A 21,856-nucleotide genomic window follows, 5' to 3' on the forward strand; every position below is an offset into this window, starting at 1 on the left:
TCATAGTGACATCGTACCAAGGCTCTCACCATCGCAAAGCTTGTCCCAGGTCCCCACAGAACCTTGAAGGACTGCTGTGAGGACAAAGTGAGAAGTTAAATGTATCGTGTTTAGCTCACTCCTACCACATAGGATATCCTTAATATATTTAGCTATTAGTTTTGCAAGAAAGTGGTTAAAAGTGATATAAAGAACATGTAAACACCACCATCTAATCACAGGTACAATTTGACCTATTCTAGGAACTGCTACCCTGAGTTAGAGTCATAAACACTACTTGGTCTCTCTCACTCATTTTTTTAAATTTTCATTTCTAATCCTTTGTTCATTTATAAATTTTTGTGTCCTGATCTCAGTCTGAACACTGAGAACCCACTTCTGCTTGTATTCATTCACCCAGACCAGATCCAGCAAAGAGGTCTCCTAACCATGGTTCACCAGCTGGAGGTCTACTTGTTATGGGGTTTTGTAGTTTCCATTTACTGCCTCACCCCACCATATCACAGTTTTCTGGATTCTCCTGCGTTGTCAGCAGAATACTAAGATGACCCTTTCCATGACCCTCATCCTTGATCAATGTCCCTTTGAATGTGGGTGGATCCTGTGAGTATGGGAAGCTATCACTCTGGTGATTATGTTCTGCTATAAGCAAAGGAAGATTACACAGTGGGCCTAATCTAATCACAGGAGCCCCTTAAGCAGACCATTTTCTTCCACAAGTTGCAGAAGAGGAAGTCAAGGAATTCATGGGGTGAGAGAGGTTAGACACCAGGAATGCTCTCTGTTACTGAGACAGAGGGAGTTGGGGGCACAGGCTCGAGAATGGCTTCTAGGAACTGAGAGCTGTACCCAGCTGATGGCCAGTGAGAAAAAGGCACCTCCGTCCTACAACAGCAAAGAAAAGAATTCCTTCCACAAGTAGTGAGTTGGAGGAGGACCCTAAGCCCAGATGGGACAATAGCCAGAGCAGAAATTCCATTGGCATATTCCTGGACTTCTGACCTATAGTAGCTGTAAAATAATACATAGCATTAAGATTGTGGTGATTTGTTACCCAGCAAAAAAAAAAAAGGCATAATGCTTTCTGCATAACCCCTTTGCTCTAGCATCTGTATCTGCTGACTCTGAACCAAGTCTCTCAGCTGAGATCTCTTTCATCTACTCCAATCTCCCCTGGCCCATCGTGCTTCAGCCAGCCACCTAGGCAGGCTTTAGAATTTGATGTTGACATGTAGGAGGGTTGAATTTTTTTTTTTTTAATGAAGAAAATTACAGAAATAGAATTCTCTATTCATGAAAAAAGAATAAGATAAAAAAGATGAGAAGTGATATTTGCAGCATTTTTACAGGCAATTACATTATCTGGTCCTGGTCCTAACTTGGTCTCCAAATCACACTGTCAGGATCAATAAAGTTAACGGTAACGTATTTTTTAAAATTCTAAAATTTGAACTGAATTTGCCAATTTCCATGTAGTAGCCTCAAATTAACCATGACCAGGTCTGAAGAAGGTATGATACTTGTGAAATTAGTACGACCTGAGTATAATTCTTTCAAATGTTTTCTAGTTTTCCCATATTTTTAGAATTAGATTTTTATTTTTCCAGAACAAATATATGTGGAGTAACAATATTTGAAATGCATAAAAATTTCTCTTTAAAAGTAGAACAAGGGCTTCCTTGGTGGCTCAGTGGTTGAGTCCGCCTGCCGATGCAGGGGACACGGGTTCATGCCCCGGTTCAGGAAGATCCCACATGCCGTGGAACGGCTGGGCCCGTGAGCCATGGCCGCTGAGCCTGCGCGCCCGGAGCCTGTGCTCCACAACTGGAAAGGCCACCAAAGTGACAGGCCCGCGTACCGCAAAAAAAAAAAAAAAAAAAAAAAAAGTAGAACAATATTTGAATAGTTAGCAAATATAGTAGTTGGCAGAGGAACTAAAAATTTGGTGTAACTTGACATTTCTGAAGATAGAGTGGGTAGACCAGGATACTTATCTCTTTTACAAGAACCTATTTTTTTTTCTTCAATTTCCTTACCTAATTTGTTTCACATTAAGGGAAGCAGATAATAAAAATGCTAAGACACTTAAATCCATTTCAAATGCAAAATTAAAAAAAATCAACATCAAAATGTCTTTGAGAAAATTTGCTTTGCATTGAATTGAAATTAATTATGTAAGATGAGGGCAAGTTTCAAAGCAAGGACACTGGAGGCTAAAGTTTACCATTTAAAATGAGACCTGCCAGTCTAGGACATCTGTAAGTGCTAAGCTATACATTCCAAGAAATAGCTGAAAGTTAACTTTGAAAGGTAATTGATCATTTCATGCAAACAAAATATTTAAAAACATCAAGTCATGGATATTATCTTGGTTATATGCTATTAGCAGTTAAGTAATTTTTTGAAAAAAAACATTGATAGCACAAGTGGAAAGCTTCAAATAGAAATTAAATCTATAAAGGGATAAAAGCTAAAGAATTCCAATGACCCTTCATGAAAAAAATACAGATAAAAGAGATTATTCTTTCAGATAAAAGAATAATCTTCCAACACAATTTTAAGAAGCAATAAATGTGTTTTTGTTAACAAATTTATTAAAAGCAAATTATTCTTATTGGATGTATATAACACATTGAGTTGCTTACTTTCATCCATGTCTCTTTTCATGTATAACATGAAAAAAACAAACAAAACAAAACGAACCCTATTCCTAAAAAACTTGTCCTATGTTTGGAAATTAGCTCTGTCCCAGAGATTTTACATATATTAAAGTGAAATCTTACGTATTTTATCTTTAATATTAGTGGTTCTGTTCAAAATTTGGGCACACAAATATTTATAGTTTACAAGCTGGAGTCCTTATATGGTCTATATGGTAAAATTAAACTAATATGAGTTTAATTTCTTGCTTGTGATTCAGTCAATTAGTACTACATCTCTCAATAAAATTTCTTTTTGAAATGAGCTAAACAGAAAAAAAATGGGTGAACACTGATTTCTATCACCAGGAAATAAAGACAATTAGTACCAAATCAATAAAATACCAAAAAAGTATTTACATTTTTTATAGAGATTATAATTTCAAGCAAAATCCATATCTTTTATAATACTTAATTTATATATGTTTACAAATCTGTAACAAATATTTTGGTGATGAATAGGACATGGAGATGATTTAGAAACAAATTGTCCTCTTGCTTCTGTTTGCTTGTAAAGTGAAGGGGTGAAACTAGTTGATTAATTGTCACTCCAAATGTGGTAACTGCTTCTTCATCTACTGGCTGGTACTTCTAATCATGACTTTTCTAGTTTATGCTAGAAAATTATTTTTCCTAGACCCTTTACATTTGAAAAGTACTTTCGGATGTTTATAAAATTTATTATTTTTGTGAGGATTTTATCTTTGAGTCAGAACCTTCCTATTATTTATTTAACCATTTGTAATGTCTACCACTGTCTGTGTCTTGAAATACAGTTGACTAAGAAAGAAACATTCCAATGTCCATATAGATGGGTTCAGTTTGTCCACTTGTCCACTGTGTGGATGGATGCCAAGCCCCCTTGCTATGATCACTGCAGTGGGGTCAAGAGCACAGTAACCTCAGGAAGCAGCATACTCCCTTTACCATGCCAACTGTGGACAGGTTTTCTTCACCATGTATGTTTTTCTCCTAATTTAAAAAAATGTTTTAATGGAGGATTTGTTTTGCACTTTTTTGATTTTATGTTAAGAGTAATGATAGATGCAATGTACATAGACTGACTACCTCTAAAAACTGAGTTAAGCACAGCACATGCCTTGTCTAGTTTAATCTTCACAAGAGTTGTTTGCAGTGGCCATGGTTATTATTCCCATTTTAAAGAGAGAAAGGCTAAGTATTCCCAAGATCACACCATTACTAAGTAGATTTGGAATTATATAGCTTGGTTCTAGAGCCTAAATTCTAAACCCCCATGCTGTGGTAAGGACGCTTTAGAAAACAATATGCTAATATTTATGGGGCATCAATAAAAAAAGTGTAAGTCCTTTGCACGCATGTTTCAGTTTCCACCTATGTCTGTGGAATTCAACTGATATTATTTATCTATTGTGCTTTAAAAATTAAATAAGTATAAAATAGGGGGCAATTCCTGTGGGGTTAATAAAAATAAATATACTTTTTTCAGCCAGTTTGTGAAAAATGTTACTTTAATTACAGGCCCTATTTTGTTTTGAAAAAAAAAAAAAGACGACTTTTTTCAAGTAGAAACAGTGATACTTACCTACCTTCAGGTATAAATATTAAATGGTCTAAAAGTACAAAATTGCAGTGTTTATTAATTTCCACTATCAAAATGATAAAACACAACTTTATTTTATTTCCTTCCATTATAGAGAGCCCATCAGATGCTGTAAAGAGTGACAAAGGCAATGGTATCAAAGGAAGAGACAGAAAAAACACTAGAGGAAATAAAAATTATCCAAAATCTAAGCTAAATGGTAAGTTACTTAGAGAAGCTTCACCCAAAATAAGAGCATTTATGAAAATCAAATAGAAAAATACAGTTCATAGTTATAATCTTAGATCAAAAGAGTTGTGCTTATCATCTGAATTTTCCAAATTCTATCCAGAATTTTTTTCAGTTTTCAAATATGGATGGAATATTCATGTCTTGTTTCTTAAACACTAAAAATCACTGTTTAGAAAGTAAAATAGGAAAGTTTTGGAGGGAAGGGAAGAAAATATGATAGGGTTATAGGAATTAATGTTATTTCTACACTTGGAGGATCCTGTAATTCAAAGCTGAGAGTAGGGGTTAGACATTGGCTGCCATCAGAGTGTGAATGCAGAAGGAGGAGTCAAGGTCTCAGGAAGGAGAGGACAGCCTCACCCCAGATCTAGGGAGCCTCACTACTGACTCTTCTGGAACTGATTATACACACTTCAAAGCATTAATATGAACTAAAGAGACCTAGGGAAGGGTTAGAAATCCCTGGCCAAAGTACAACCAGGGGTTTACAACTACAAGAGCTGCAAGAGTGTGTCTCTGTCTAGAAATAAAATATCAAAACAGAGTAAGTTAGTGAACCGTAAGTGAGCAAATCAAAATAGAGTATATATCAATAAAATTCAGGGCAAACATCAAGCTTAGATTTCAAGTACTCAGAGCTTAAGGACCAGACAGGTATTAGCTGTGTTTGGGGCAATAGTCTAGAAACTAAAAGAGAGTATAGAGTTGAATTACAAAAACAGAAGCTTAGGGAGAGGCTAGCATTCAGGTGGCACTGTGACAGCAGTTTATATATATTTACTCATATAATCCTAAAAATTAACTCCAGAAAATTAGTGGTAACCTCATTTAATAACAGAGACTAATCAGATAGCTCTTCTAAAGTCAAAGAGTTAGAAAGTCAGAGACTGGGAATTTTAGGATTTGTCCATCCTCCAAGCTTCTGCCAGATTACCAGGCAATTAAATTATATACCTCAAGGTTTTAAAAAATCTTTTTGATTTTAGTATGTCCTTGTAGGAAGATGGTGGAACACACAGGGGGACACCACGTAACAAGAGAAGGCAGAAATTAGTGATGTAGCTGCAAGCCAAGGAACACCGAGGGCTGACAGCCCCACCAGAAACCGGTGAGCAAGGAAGGACTCACCTCTGTAGGTTTCAGAGGGAGAACCTGGCCCTACCAACACCTTGTTTTCAGATCTCTGGGGTCCAGGACTGTGAGACAACAAATTTCTGTTTTAAGTCACCCAGTTTGTGTTCCTTTGTTGTGGCAGCCCTAGGAAACTAATACCTTGTTCATCAAAATATATTTATAATGCTAGCATCAGTGTCACATTTACAAAATTTCAAAGTCAATATTATCCAATCTCAGTATCTCAGGACCTGTATTCTTCTCTTTCCATATTTTCTAATTCTGGCATGTGTTCTCTCAATAGTTCATACTACATCCTTGGGTCTGTCTACTCCATATGGGCTTCTTGTTACATACGAACACACAGTCACGCACCCAAATCTACACACATACATACACATACACATATGATACATGTACTATTCTAGTTATATTACCACTTAGGGCACAGATAGCTTGGATTACAAAATATTGTTATTAGTAGAGAGTTCCTCCATTCAACACAAATAAATTTCCCGAATAAGCATAAATACAGAACACCAAACACATATTTCATGCCGAACATGACTTGGTAATTCATGACAGATGCAGGAGAGAGAGTCTTTCTGTGCCTCAGGGCCATGATCAGTAATGTCATTATAAACTTATCAGACTTTTGCATTGTAATAGAGCTATTGTAAGACACCATTTACAGCTGATAAAATGTCAGATAATCCTATTTGCAGCATGTCTGGAAAAATTGGTTTGCCTAGTTTTCCTTATTTGTCTTCAGAGGGTGGTTTAAGACACTTCTCTCTGCTTAAAAAACTGATTACCAAAATAAATAAAAATAATACTGTGTATCAGCAAATCTTATTGGCTTAATCTTCAAAATAGATCCAGAATCTGACCATTTCTCAGGCCTTCACTGCCACCACCTGGACAGAGCCAAGATCATTGCTCACCTGGATGAGGGCATCGGCCTCCTAACTGGTCCCCTGCCTTTGTCAGCCCCACTCCTACCCACTAATCAATACTCAGCAGTACAGCCGGAGTGATCACTCAGATCCTGTCACTGTCCTGCCAAAACCCCTGGCATAATTTTCTGCTTCACTCAGAGTACAAGACAAGCCCTTGTAATGACCTAAACTTCCTGGAATCTGATTTTGTTTCCTCTCCCCTATTATATACCTGATTTCACCCTCTACAAGTCTTCCTCTTGCTTACTTGTTCCACCACATGGAGTTTCCCTTATGTTCGTAGAAAATGTCAAGCAAACGACATCGGCTACTTGCTCTTGGTGACATGTTTTTCCTCCTTGCCTCTACACAGTCCTTATCTCCTTCCAGTTGCTTCCTCAGCGAGATCAAACCTGACCATTGTCTCTCACCCATCAGTGCAGAATCTGTGACAGCCACTACCAGTCTGTTCTGCTTTTTTATCCATGCATATTATCACATAATATATATATATATACACATAATATGTATATTATGTGTATATACACATAATATGTATATTAAAACTGCACTATGTACACTTTATTATATATAATACAGGTTTGTTATACTCAGTGTTTACTATCTGTCTCTCTCCACTGGAATTTAAGCTCCAGGAGGGCAGGAGACATGTGTTCTGTTTAGCACTGTATCACTCACACCACAAACAGAGACCAGGACATCCTCACTAAGATGTGTTGTAAGTGAAACACGGTTATTCAGGAAGAACATCAGTTATGCAAATTTCTGTTACACTTAGATGAAAACACTGTCTAGGGATTTAAATAATGTCTTAATTACTGATATTAAATAGCATCTCAAAATACTGCTGACTGATGTTCATAAAAGTGACAGCTTGTCATACTGCACCACATGCTTCAAGTATAAATAAATTTGGGAGGCAACAGAAATATATTTTTATTAATTTCCTATGTACAAGTGACTGACAATAGTACATAGAATTGAGAAAAACTACATCTGTGGAGAGGTAAGTAATTAGGTATGCTGTCAAAGGTGTTCTACACCAGGGGGTCCAGAAACCACCACCACATAAAGCCTACTGGCTGCATTTTTTTTTCCCTTTGGGGAAAGGTTTTGACAAAAGAACTAGGTACGCTGTCCCTACCCATGGGCAAAAGCCCATGAGCTGCAGGTCCTTACCCCAGTTTTGAACCTTGTTCCCCTGCTTCCTGGACTCCCCAGAGAAGGGATGCCCTTTGCCAGAGGGCCCCGCTGAGATCTACCCAAGAATGGGAGCCAACAAAGACATGAAGAATAAGAAGAACCACACTCCCTTCACTGAATGATATCTTATCCTTACAATTCATCCTATCTGGGTCTTGCCAACTACAATTCTAATGCCCATGAGATACTTACTAGCTGAGGGACCTGAGCCAGGACAGTCTCCACCTGGTTCTCATCTGCAAAGTTGGGAGGGGACCCGGTCACTGTCAGTTACTAAACAGGTATTGAATAAATGGCAGCTACTATTATTAAAATCATCCTTGAAACCAGGAGTTACATCTTTATTCCCATAATATCCAGAGATGTCCACGAAGATCTGTGTTGTTTCTTGGCCAAAGCATTTCCTCCCTGTGACAGTGTTCTGCAAGGCTTATTGTAACACTGGCCCAGATCACAGGACTGGATTATTTAGGTCCTCTGCTGGGAACATCAAGTGCCCATCCTCACTCATACTCTCACTGTAGAGCTGACATTATGCCTCATACTCCCGCTGTGCTGAATCCTTGCCCAAGAGCAGATAGCTGTTCCCTAAATGAATAACACTTCCTGAACAGCTGGGATCATGCTCAGAAACAAACATGACCTCCCCATCTTTACCTGTCTCACCAGCTACCTAGGGTTTCCTGGTGTCAAGTCACTTGATAACCAAAGGCATCCTGACCTGATAAGTTCATAATTCCTTGAGATTACTGTATATGGAACTATCCAACTTCTTCCTTAGGGGACCAGACACTTCAGCCATGCTTAGGGTATTTTAGGGTATTTTTCCCTACCTCCAGCTTCTGCATATCCACAGCTTATATTGCTCTAGTCATAGTGACCATCACAGCTAAACCTCCCTTTTACTAAGTTGATGACAATCTTTGTGACCAACTTTAAGATAGGTTTTACCAGAAACAGACTCACAGACATAGAGAACAGACTCGTAGGTGCCAAGGCGGGAGGGACAATAAAGTAAAGAAAAATAAAGGGAAAACATAAATTGTAAGTGATTTTACAAACGTCTTCCGATAGGAGGAGATGTCTGCATCAACCCTGAGGATAGGTATTCTCACAAACTGGGTAATAGAGGGCACCCATGAGGAGGGACTATGGACCCTAAAAAGAAGAGCTGTGAAACTGTATGATGGGATTGAGGAGAGTTTTTCAAAAATAGGGTGGAGATGGGTGGTAGAGAAGTAGCTGTAATGCTTCAGATTTAAACCTTCTCTGATAGGAAATGAAGACTCACTGTAGTTTTTTAAGCAGAGGAATTTAAAAAATCACATAAGAACAACTCTGAAAGTAATGTGGAAGAGAGACTGGGAGAATGGAGACTATAAATAAGCAGTCAATTTTAGAGAGAACTGTGGTAGTCCAAAAAAGATGATAAGAGTTTAAACTGGAGTGATAGTAGTGAGCTGAGAAGCTGCTGGAGAGAACTTTATAGATAGAATCCATAGTGCTTTTGATGAACTAAAGTTTACCCTGAAGTTTGGAAAAATAGATGATACAAATTTCATGTCTGAGGTATGAATCAGGGGAGAAAATGTATGGGTAGGGAGAGAGATGGAGTTTGCAGTTGGGGAGATAAAGATTTTATCTTAGGTTTCTGAGGCACTGACTGGTTAAAAATGTGATTCTGAAAGTGGGAGAGATTTATACCTCTCCATGTATTTGAAGCCATGAATGTAGGTGCTTCACCTCCAAAGACAAATTTCGAATAAAGGAATGAGAATTGAGAGAAGAAGCGTGAAGAGTGTGTGAAAGGAAGGAGACAAGAGAGAGGGGAAACATTTAAGAACGTACCCTGGAGGATTCCAACTGCAAAACTACATGAAACCGGCCTGGAGGAGGAGGGAAGAGAATTCCAGAACCGCAATAGCACAGGCAGGGCTGGATACACCACTCAGGGAACCAAATGCAAAATGAAAATGTGAGGTCATTTGTTTAAAAGAAGCAATAAAAAATGTTCCATTAAAGGTACTAAAATATAAAGCTTTTCCCTTTTTACTTGTGGTCTCTTTCCCATCTTTTCATAGTATTTTTTTACTTTCTGTTTAAGGTCATTCCAAGAAAATTTTAAAATTTCAATTATTAGCAAAACTTTGACCATTCATCTTTATATTGTGCAATGCCAGTTTTAAACACAAACATAAGAGAATTTAGTCCTTTCGTCACATGATCAAAATTACACACTTCATATTTCAGAGCTAGTACGTGCATTTTGTTCTTAGTAAGAGCTAACTCTGAACACTGAAACAAAATAACTCAACTGCTTTTATTACATGTCTTGGAGGATGCATATTCTAACACCACTTTGGAAGCTGACAGCTGTCATAGTACAATATCAGCCATGGAAAATACATAAACAAATGCGTAAAGCTATATTCCAGCAAAACTCGTTACAAAGACAGGTAGTAGGCCTGGCCAGGTTTGACATGCAGGCCATACTTTGCCAATCCCTGGTCTTTGTGATTAATTTTCCCAAGGTCACATGCTGCTGAGATGGATATTCGACAATAAAGGTGAAAGCATTTTGAAACCAAAGAACAGTAACGTGCATGAAAAAAAATTGTATTATTAAATTATTATATTCACTCTACTATATTTTGTATATGGTGTCAATAATACAATTCATTTTAGTGACCAGTGGGAATAAAATGCAAATAATGAATGCTTTTGAATACTGCAAACTAACACAACACAAAAAGCACAGGGTATTCATTTGTGGAAGATGCTGGAAGATGCGCAGGAGAGAAAATGTCAGAATGTTACTTCTGAATTTATTACTGCCCTGTGCTGGGTGTCAGCAGATATAATTTGACCTGCAGGAAAACTGTGGTGTTCATTACAGGGTCAGTTCTGTATGGGATTTGTTTTATAAATTGCAAGTAAATTAGAACAAAAGTGACTATTCGATATTGCAACAAAAGCTTCTATCACTATGTAAGTACTTCCTTGCCCACAAGGCTAAGGGGAGGTGCAGTACGAGGTGTCATGTGTCAGCTTCAAGTGTCTGTCTCCTCTGGCACTTAGTAGTTTTCACCAAAGGACAGCTTCTTCATCCAAATTTTCTGGCTTATGAAATGTAAACATAATAATGAGTCATTTGAAAACCCTAGGATAAAAACATGGTTCTAAATTTGCCAAGAGATAGAAATGAAAAACAGGTATGATTGTTTCAAAAAGTTGTAATTCATATCTGAGCAATTCTGGGCCAAACAGACAAAACAAACCAAAAATTACAGCAGTGTCTGGTGCTTTTCACAAAGTAGTCAGTCAGTTAACATCTGAATATTGGATAAAATAATGTGCTTAATGCCATTCCATTTTTTTTTCCAATTTCATTAAAATGTAAAAATGCTGCAGACACGTTACTAATGATTTCAACATATATAGTAATTTAGTTTTAAAAAAGTGCATGGCATGTTTGAATATAAAGATATATCCCTATGTTATTTCTGAGAAATATACTACATTTTTTTCAGTTGACTCTCTTGTCACTATAATAAGGTTAATTAGCAATTATTTTCTTTTTTTTTTCTACATGGATATTGTCTTCAAGATTCTTGTAAAATTGATCATTTTGATCTAATATGAATAAAGTGATTAAATATACTTTCTGACATTTTTTTCTCACTATGCACAAATATTTGCAGAAACATATTTTACTATGAGTATAAAATATATAATCAGTGTAAAACTTTCAGAAAATAAAAACAATATTAAAAGCAACATTAATGTTTTGAAAGAATCCTATGTATGCATATGTGTGGTGTGCTTGCACTACACATGTCTGAGCAAATATGTGGTTTTATCAGTTCCACTTAATAGTATGAGAGAAGCAACTTTTCATGTCAGCATTTATTTAGTACAATGACCACTTCTGAACACAGTTGTTTCCAAATATTTATTATTTTAATAACATAATTTGGGTATATCAGTAATAATTTCCTAAAACTGAAATTGATATGTTAAAACTTAAAACATTTCTGATAGCAAGCAACCTCTGAAAAGAGGGTGCCCATTTACTTTCCCCCCAAAGAGTAGAGAATCTTCACCAATTCAGAGTATTACAATTAAAAAACAAACAAACAAAAAAACCAAAAAACTGGCAAACATAAAATTTGTCTCATTTTAAATTTGCTATCTTCAATTGATTCTGATGATTTTGAAATATATTTTTATTGTTTGTTTATAGCAAACTGTTTTACTCTTCCAGTGGTCAGCTTTTGCACTTTGATTTGACAGAGTATTTTACAGCCATATGTCTATCTTATGAGGCAATACATTTTTGCATATATCTGCATTATGTTTATGATAATTTTTGGCTTAAAAAAGTATTAATTTTAGTTATTCTACTATAAATACACTCACTATCAACATTTTACTTATAATTTTCTATTTTTGCTTCGAGATTAAAAATTTCCAGTTAGAGATCAAATAAATATTAACTTATATTTTATTTAGATTATTTAATGTTTTATTTTGTAATTTTATCTAGTTAGTACTCATAGGATTTATTTTGGTATAAGATATAGGGGAAGAGTTTTCAAAATAACAGAATGCATCAACATAATTTAGTATTAAAATATTTATCAATTAAGATCCCTCCTTTTTATGTAATTTTATATCTAATGTGTATACATATATATCTGGACTTTCTGTTCTATTTTTTTATCTGCATCCCTGTGATAACATCATAATCATTTATTAAAGTTTATTTTAATACTTTACCAACAAGTTCTCTTATTGCCATTCCTTTTCAACATTTCTCTTCCTACTCTCTTTCACTTTAAAATGACTTAATCAGGGTTCAACAATTATCCCATTTGAAATTGTTTGAAATTGCTGTATACTTTTCAAATGTAGTGTCTATGTAGTGTTAAGAGATCACACTTCTGAGCTCTCAAATAAAGATATGTCTCCATTTATGTACTTTTAAGGTATTCAACAAATTTCACCCTTTAAACTTTGTTCTGTATAGTATCAAGCAGTAGTAGTTTGTGTTTTTGGTTACTTAAATAATGCATTTCCCCAATAGAGTTTTTAAATACTATAAGAAGAAATATGTACATAAAAGGCATTTTGACTAGTTTATGAGTTTAATGGAACTACCTCTTCTGTTTCTACTTAAAGAATGGACAAAAGACCCCGAATAGCCAAAGCAATCTTGAGAACAAAAAATGGAGCTGGAGGAATCAAGCTTTCTGACTTCAGACTATACTACAAAGCTACAGTAATCAAGACAGTATGGTACTGGTACAAAAACAGAAATATAGATCAATGGAACAGAATAGAAAGCTCAGAGATAAACCCACACACATATTGTCACCTTATCTTTGATAAAGGAGGTAGGAATGTACAGTGGAGAAAGGACAGCCTCTTCAATAAGTGATGCTGGGAAAACTGGACAGGTACATGTAAAAGTATGAGATTAGAACACTCCCTAACACCATACACAAAAATAAGCTCAAAATGGATTAAAGACCTAAATGTAAGGCCAGACACTATAAAACTCTTAGAGGAAAACGTAGGCAGAACACTCTATGACATAAATCACAGCAAGATCCTTTTTGACCCACCTCCTAGAGAAATGGAAATAAAGACTAAAATAAACAAATGGGACCTAATGAAACTTCAAAGCTTTTGCACAGCAAAGGAAACCATAAACAAGACCAAAAGACAACCCTCAGAATGGGAGACAATATTTGCAAATGAAGCAACTGACAAAGGATTAATCTCCAAAATTTACAAGCAGCTTATGCAGCTCAATAACAAAAAGCAACCCAATTCAAAAATGGGCAGAAGACCTAAATAGACATTTCTCCAAAGAAGATATACAGATTGCCAGCAAACACATGAAAGAAAGCTCAACATCATTAATCATTAGAGAAATGCAAATCAAAATTACAATGAGATATCACCTCACACCAGTCAGAATGGCCATCATCAAAAAATCTACAAACAATAAATGCTGGAGAGGGTGTGGAGAAAAGGGAACCCTCTTGCATTGTTGGTGGGAATGTAAATTGATACAGCCACTGTGGAAAACAGTATGGAAGTTCCTTAGAAAACTAAAAATAGAACTACCATATGACCCAGCAATCCCACTACTGGGCATATACCCTGAGCAAATCATAATTCAAAAAGAGTCATGTACCAATATGTTCATTGCAGCTCTATTTACAATAGCCTGGACATGGAAGCAACCTACGTGTCCATCAACAGGTGAATGGATAAAGAAGATGTGGCACATATATACAATGGAATATTACTCATCCATAAAAAGAAACGAAATTGAGTTATTTGTAGTGAGGTGGATGGACCTAGAGTCTGTCATACAGAGTAAGTAAGTCAGAAAGAGAAAGACAAATACCATATGCTAACACATATATATGGAATCTAAGAAAAAAAAAAAAGGTCATGAAGGACCTAGGGGTAAGACTGGAATAAAGACACAGACCTACTAGAGAATGGACTTGAGGATATGGGGAGGGGGAAGGGTAAGCTGTGACAAAGCGAGAGAGTGGCATGGACATATATACACTACCAAACGTAAAATAGACAGCTAGTGAGAAGCAGCCATATAGTACAGGGAGATCGCTCAGTGGTTTGTGACCACCTAGAGGGGTGGGATAGGGCGGGTGGGAGGGAGGGAGATACAAGAGAGAAGGGATATGGGAACATATGTATATGTATAACTGATTCACTTTGTTATAAAGCAAAAACTAACACATCATTGTAAAGCAATTAGACTCCAATAAAGATGTTTAAAAAAAAAAAGAATGGGATTAAGTATCATTGTGAGCTATTTATATTGTTATGTTTGTCAACAATAATATATACCTAAAAGATTTGGAGATAATGTAAATCCCTTAGAATAGAAAGAAGAAAAGAGAAAAAAATAAACACTCTCAGTAAACTATAAAATAAATGTCAATGTCTTTATATCTAATGATGTGGTAAATTTTATTATTAAATATCTTACTTTGACTCATTCTTTTCTTCCTGGAGAAAATAACATTTACCATTTTCTAGAATTTTACTAATATAGTACTGGATTTTTTTTTTTTAACTTGAAACGTTACAACCATGAATGGAATAAATGGAACTCATGCAAACTTTTCTTTTTGTGCTATTTTTGTTACCCACTGCTACTAGAGAATATTTGGGTCAGGAATCTCCGGTTGCTCTCCCTTACACTCTTCCCAAACAACTGGTAGAAAAAAAAAATAGACATATTACTACAGAAAATTAATATGAACTGCTAAAAAATGTTCTTTTTTCTCTCTTAGGTTTCATTTTCTTCATGAGTTAGACCAAACCACAAAGACTGGATTGTTTAGAGGATGGGTACCACAACACCTTCCATTCAGCTTAATAGAGCTGTGGATGGACTGCAAAATAGCAATAATATGCGTCAAAAGTCCCACCAAACTCTAGGAGACGCACTGGTAGAGGTTGTGCCATGATGCTCACTTTGCTGATCACAAGAGGGTGCTTGGGGTATCTTTTTTTTTTTTTTTCTCAGCAACCCAATGCAAGGTGAGGAATTCACCAGAGCAAGGGAGCACAGAATAACAGGCTCTCCACCTTTTATACTTCCTAGTATGGAAGAAGCATGAAGGGAGGAAATAGTAATGCCCAATGGTTCACTTTAGAAACATACAAGGAAATTCTCCCTGCGTCAGCGACACATTCCTTCCATACTTTGGCAGTGTATTAGAACGTACTGAAGATTTTAGCACTGCAGGCCATTCTACTATGGCCTACCTCACCTTTCCTTTACATGAAAATATTAGACCAGATGTGGTTTTAAAGATCTTTTCCAGATCCTGAATGGGTTTGGCCAACAGGGACAGGAGACAGTGAGGTTGTGTGTACATCTCCTGGACTTCTCCATCTTGGATTGCCTTGGACTGCTCTGTCTTCCCCTACAGAGAAGCCACAGCTTCTGTAAGCTGGCAGCTTTCCTCCATAGTTTCTGGGTCCTGGTAACTGCCCTTTCCTTTGCCCGTTCTGGCCTAGGGGCAGTAATGACATTCTGCTGGTACTAGTCCCAGCAAACCATACTATGCCTCATTGTTTCCTTATACCCTACCCATATATTTGTAAATGATCTTTTTATTAAACTCTCCCCAAGTATCAAGTTGGAGTTTGCTATCTTTTCCCTGATTTGACCCTGACCAATACAGTGGATGAAGATATTGGTAAAATGCCAGCATGTCTTGGAAATGATTGATTACCTTGTCTAAAAGGATTAGGGAGGCAAGAGAAACTAGAAGGAGGCTAGGAGAATTGGAGGAGGTCAAAACCATCAAAGGATGTTTGCAGTTGGAGTGAGGGATGAGCAAAATGCAATGTGACAAGATTTTGCTCATAAAGGGCAAAACTAGGATTCAATTTCCTAGAAATGGGGAATTTGTGTCCTGATTGTCTGGACAGTCAGTGGTGGCTATGGGGTTACTGTAGGAGAGGAGGTGTAACTCAGCTACATTTACTAAGAACCTTCTCTGTGAGCAGTGACGTGTTAGGCATTGTCGATAAGTCATAAATTAGACAACCAGCTGTCATCTTATAAAAGCACAAGGAGGATTCTACTTTTAAATTTGTAATTAAACTTACTATGTTATTTTTAGAAACTTTGTAAAGAAAATCATATCATATTGGACACACCGAATATAATGATTTGGTCTTTCATATTACTGATTTGCCAGCCATAAGTCACTCACTTAAAAACTTTAAAATATTGATATAATGTGTATTTCTTCTGAAGCATATACGCAAACACATACACACACAAAGCTAATAAATTCCTCACTGAAGAAAAATTAACTTCACTGCCACAATTACACTTGAAATGCCACAAGATAGAACTCTTTTAAAAATGCAAAATATCCTCTTTCTGTAAAATACAATTTCTTAAACTTTTTTTGCACGTTTCCTAACTTGATAGTAATTTACAAGGGTAAAGGAGATTAGTAATTTATAAAATGCTTTAAGCTAAGAGCAGTTATCTAAGAAAAGTGGCTTTTCATTAATTATTTCAAGACTCTGAATTCAAATTCATATACAGGATATTATTTTCTGTCAGTTGCTATATGGTGTTTCTGTTAAATAAAAGACATTAATTTATATTCTGTATTATGTATACAGTGAAAGCATCACGGCTTTGCATGAAAAACTGATAAGCCACACCATGTAGGATGGGAAAATCCAATAGAGTTCCCTTGAGTTTTTTCATCTTTACAGTTTAAAAAGTACCAGCTCTGAAGAAAATGTTAGAAAGTGTTTGTTATATTGTGTTCAATCTTACAAAGAAGCTATTTCAAGAAATGAGAATAATAAGAGTTATTCCAAAACTTTGTAAGATCCATTGTGACAACTTGAACTAGTGGTTGCTGATTGATTGCCTGTGGTATAGCCATCTCCAACATACTCTTGCATTGATCTGTGAGCCTTTGTGGCAGTGTGTAAAGAATAACCACTTGTGACAGGTACAACAGCAGGGGCCATCTCCATTGAACTGGCTGCTGCCCTGATTACAAAGAGGCTGTTTAGAGCACCTGGTGACCATGACAGGCTCTTTCTTCTCTGTAGAAAAGAAACTCATTTCTAAAAGTTTACAGAACTAAAACTGAGGAACTCACCAGAAATCATCAGCTGAGGAGGTGCCGGAATGGGCTCCAGGGAAGACCAGATAAGAGACCTAGTGATGGAAAGCCTTTGACTTGCCACAGGAGATTCCTGACCACGCCCACGAGGCTGCAGCTCCCATCTGGACCATTCTGAAGAAGTTCTGACCTCTTCTCTTAAATCAGGTGCTAAGGTCAGATAATCTGTATAATATGTCCAATCTGGCATAACTACAGACATGGGGACAGAGGTCTGTATTGGAAGTGATTGAGTTGCTGAAACTATAGAAAATGCTACAGGAGAGGTTACTTCTGAAAAATCAGACGTGGAGTCTACATGTCGTGGCATGTTGTTTTTGAGGTCACTTGAATGTATAGTTTCTGGATGACTTTGAAAGTTTAATTCAAAATTTAGAGATCCATCCCCTGTGTGAGGTTTGAACCGGGTATAAGACCCTTCATGCTCTCGCACGCCCAGTAACTTGTCTTCATTCAGCATCTCAGTGGGACCCAAAGTTGTACCATAGAGTCCTATTTTCAATAGTTTAAAAATGTTTTCTGATACTGAAGGATCATCAGCAGTCTGTTGTGAAGTCAAATCCGAATTCGTCAGGTCTGAAGGGACAGTTTGTGAAGGGATAATGGATGAACACATCTTATCCAAGCATAAATTAACATCCAAATTACTTGATAGGGTAACATATTCTTCTATGGATGAGACTAAAATTCTTCTTTTTGTACTCTTTGTAGAAGGAAATAAAGATGACAGTTCTGTGATTGCCACTGATGGCGTGATTTCAGCAGCCGAAGGAAGTGAATGTCCAGAAGTGATAGTTTGTGTTCCCATTCGTGCAAACCACCTGGCTAATACTGCTGAATTCATCCAGGATGTCTCGTAAAAGTGGGACTGTTTGCTATGCAAAACTTGATCTGAAAATTCATGAAAGGATTTTATTTCAGTCATAGAACACGTTGCACATGTTTGACTTAATTCACTTAAAGAATCAGCAGCCTGTGGTTTGATATTTGTGAGTCTCTGGTTGCTGGATGCTTCGGTAATAACCTGCTCTTCACTGGGAATGGAGGCTTGTGTGGTGAATTGGTGCAGAGTTGATGAATTTAAGATGGCTACCGGCTTGGATATGATTATCTCAGCAAGAGAAATGGGAGACATCGAAGAGCTCAGCAGTCTCCAGGACTCTCTTCTTGAAATTAACGAAAGAGCTGAATATTCTTCAATATCCTCTTGAGAGACGACTGGAGGTGCACTCACGGAAGCAGTTGCGGGCGGGAAGCCACGGGAGAGTAATGAGTGTCTGTTTAACTCAACATCAGCCCCTGGAACACCACTAATTACTGAACTCATTGTGGTAGCAGACAAGACAACAGTCCGGGGGCTCTCAGATAATAAAGATTGTGTAGGAAAAATAAAATCTGTCATTAAGGATGAGATGATAAACGGGGTGCTCTCTCCCCTATCAGGGAAAAAGAGTCCTGGTGCGCGCACTGGAGTTTGGATGGGCATACATGATACAGATGTTTTGCCCCCGACGATATGTGCTGGGTCATGAGCACCAAAATTCAGAAACTGAGAAGAGGAAACATCTGCTGAAGAAGGAAGACTGTGTTTTGCTGAAAGCTCTTTAGTGGAAATCAGTTCTTTGAGTAGATAGCTTTCAGAGGACGTTCCAATATTTAATGCTGCCAAACCAGTGGTTGGGAGAACGTCGTGCTGGAAAAAGTCTGTCTGTTTTGGACCTTCAGAGAGGAAAAGGTAAGAAAGAAAGAACGAGAGAGCAAGAAAGAAAAGGAAGAAGAAAAATGGATTAAGCCCTGGGCTGAATCTTCTGCAAATTACACTGTACCTTATACACATTATATATATGCAGACTAATGTGGCTCTGTAAATCATATTTCTAATAAAAGTGTATGAGAAAGTTTAGTGACTTCACAAGCTGCATAAATGCAGAGTTCTATTATTCATACTCCCTGGGGTGGCCAAATTCAGAACAAATGGTCTTCTTTAGAATAACCTTCATTCCAAAATAATGATGCCTTTGAAGCATGAAACATGAAAATTTACAATTCTTTGACAGTGAAAAATATAAAAGAATATTTGACCTAATGAGTTAGAAATATTAGAAATTTCATTTTACTTTCTGAATAGACAATTTTTTTATATTAGATACCATATTTCAAATTAATTCCTTAAAAGAACAGAAATTATACAGAAAATATATAGAGCAGTATACTTTTATGCTTATAATATCCATTAGGCTTTAAACATATTTTTTAAACAAGGAATACCTTGTTAAGGGCTATAATTCTCATTCTGCTTATCCTGAGAGACAAGAAAGAATTTGGAATTTAACATACAATATGGCACCATTTGATTTAGTAAGTTAAATAAGACGCGTCAAAACATACTCAACATGTCAAAATACTTCCCAATAGGAAAAAACAGATTTTTAAAAATCTGAATGTTTTTCCAATAAATTGATAGGAATATAAGTTTACATATAATGATTCAGAGGATGTTAAATAAAGACATAATGAGGCAAGTAGTACAGGTCTTTTAAATAAGTTTTACTGATAGTTGAAACAAAATGAGGTAGAATTGGGGTTCAGTTATCTACCAAAATTCACGTATCAGAATAAAGACTATTCATGAACATTTTTTGCACTGTTTCAGAAAGAGTATTTATTCATAAAGGACACCAACGTTTTTAAAACTTAAAACACAGCACATAACCAACAAAAATTCTAAGCCAGTTTTATAGCCCTGAAAAATCAAGTGTCTTAGAAAAATAAATATTGAAATAAGTCAGAAAATGTGTTTTCAAACATAACTTTTTCAAACTTCTCCGCATCATACTCTCATCTACTTACCTTCACCAACTGGAGTAGTGTTCACTATGGCCCACAGTTGGGTAGCCCTGGCAGGTGGGATGCTACTGACCGACGTCCCTGAGGTGGGCACTGTGTATGTTTGTGCGGAAGTGGCCTCTTTTCCTTGAGAGCTGGGAGGTAAACAGGTGGTTCTTCTTATTTCATTACCACAGAGAAGCCCAATGGAGCAGATCTGCAAAGGACAATTGGCAAAGTTAAGCACATAGTTTCTTTGCCCCTGAGAATTTTTAAGTTAGTTTTGAGGTCCATTTGAATTTTCATAGTTATATTAGTTAGCTCACCCCCTTATTGTGTAGAAAATGGAATCTCTATAGTAAATTTACCTATATTTCAAAATTAATTAAATTTTTCAAATTTTAGATATGCTCAAACTGTATGCCTAAATTTATTCTTGATTCCTTTAAGTCAAAATACTACTTTCCATTTGCTTTGAGGATATTTTTTTCCAATGAAGAATCTGTACTGTATGGTAGAAAATATGAATATAAAAACTCTGTTATAAATTTTAAACTTTTCTTCTCTAAATGTCATATTTAGTTGGAAACTAAAATAAAACACACGATCTACAACAGATAATTTGAAGACATTATCTTGTGATTTTCTGAATCATTTTAATCCACATTGGTTTAAAAAGCAAAGTTCCTTTTCTGTTTTAGCTTGACCTGAATGGCCTACTTCTGCCATATACTTATAAAATAATTTCCACATAAAGAAATTAATTTTTAATTCATAGGAAAGAGAGTTGTGAGGCATGTATAAATAAGTGCAAATGGATCAGGGATTCTCCTTTAAATGCAGAGCTAAAAATTAGTTATACTATTTGAAACATTTTGAATTTTAAGTAAATACCACATACCTGTTTTCTAACGCTAAAGACATTCATAGGTAGCTCTGCTTCACTGTTACAGTATTTGTCCAAGATTGTATCTAATTTGTACAAAATGTAAATTTTGTTTTAGTTATCCCTTTTTTGTTTGTTTCACAGTTATATATTCTGTATGCACTTTCAACTCACACATTAAAGTATTTAAAGCTTAAAGGCCAGTGTTATATAACTACCTTAAAAATCTAACATGTAGAAAACAGTAAAAAGTGAAGCTAGAAGTAATAGAAGAAACAGCAAGAAAAACATATCTATTATCATTCCACACATTCAAGACCAAGAGATTGTCCTTTTCTCCACTCAAGGGTAAGCAGCAAGCCCTAGAAGGACTTCACAGATTAATGACAATGCGCAGGAAACTAGGATAAAAACCAGAATGCCAATATGCTAGCTTACAGTGAAAACCTAGCTGTTACACAGCTGATAAATATTTGCATGGTCATGGTCAGCTTTTCCCTCCAGAATCACAATCAGAAGCCATAATTAACTACCTTGAGAAATCATCACCGCAGGATTAAGGACCCTCAAAGTCCCTGTGATCAACAAGTTCTCTCCATGTCACCAGAGCTACCCAAGAATCACAGGTTTCCCTGATG

The 21,856-nt window shown here is 36.3% G+C and overlaps 1 protein-coding gene across 1 annotated transcript in view; it reads right to left on the minus strand.

The window, feature by feature from the left end:
* EYS (eyes shut homolog) overlaps positions 1-21,856 on the minus strand; it is a 1,661,361-nt gene that overhangs the window by 834,122 nt on the left and 805,383 nt on the right. The window contains exons 23-24 of the mRNA XM_060283543.1: positions 20,357-20,549; positions 17,483-19,225 (exon numbers count right to left, since the gene is read on the minus strand). Of these exons, the coding sequence (XP_060139526.1) occupies positions 17,483-19,225; positions 20,357-20,549 (1,936 nt within the window). The remainder of the gene's footprint in view (positions 1-17,482; positions 19,226-20,356; positions 20,550-21,856) is intronic.

Source organism: Globicephala melas, chromosome 14 (assembly GCF_963455315.2).
Source record: "Globicephala melas chromosome 14, mGloMel1.2, whole genome shotgun sequence".
In the NCBI taxonomy this organism is placed as follows: Eukaryota; Metazoa; Chordata; class Mammalia; order Artiodactyla; family Delphinidae; genus Globicephala; species Globicephala melas.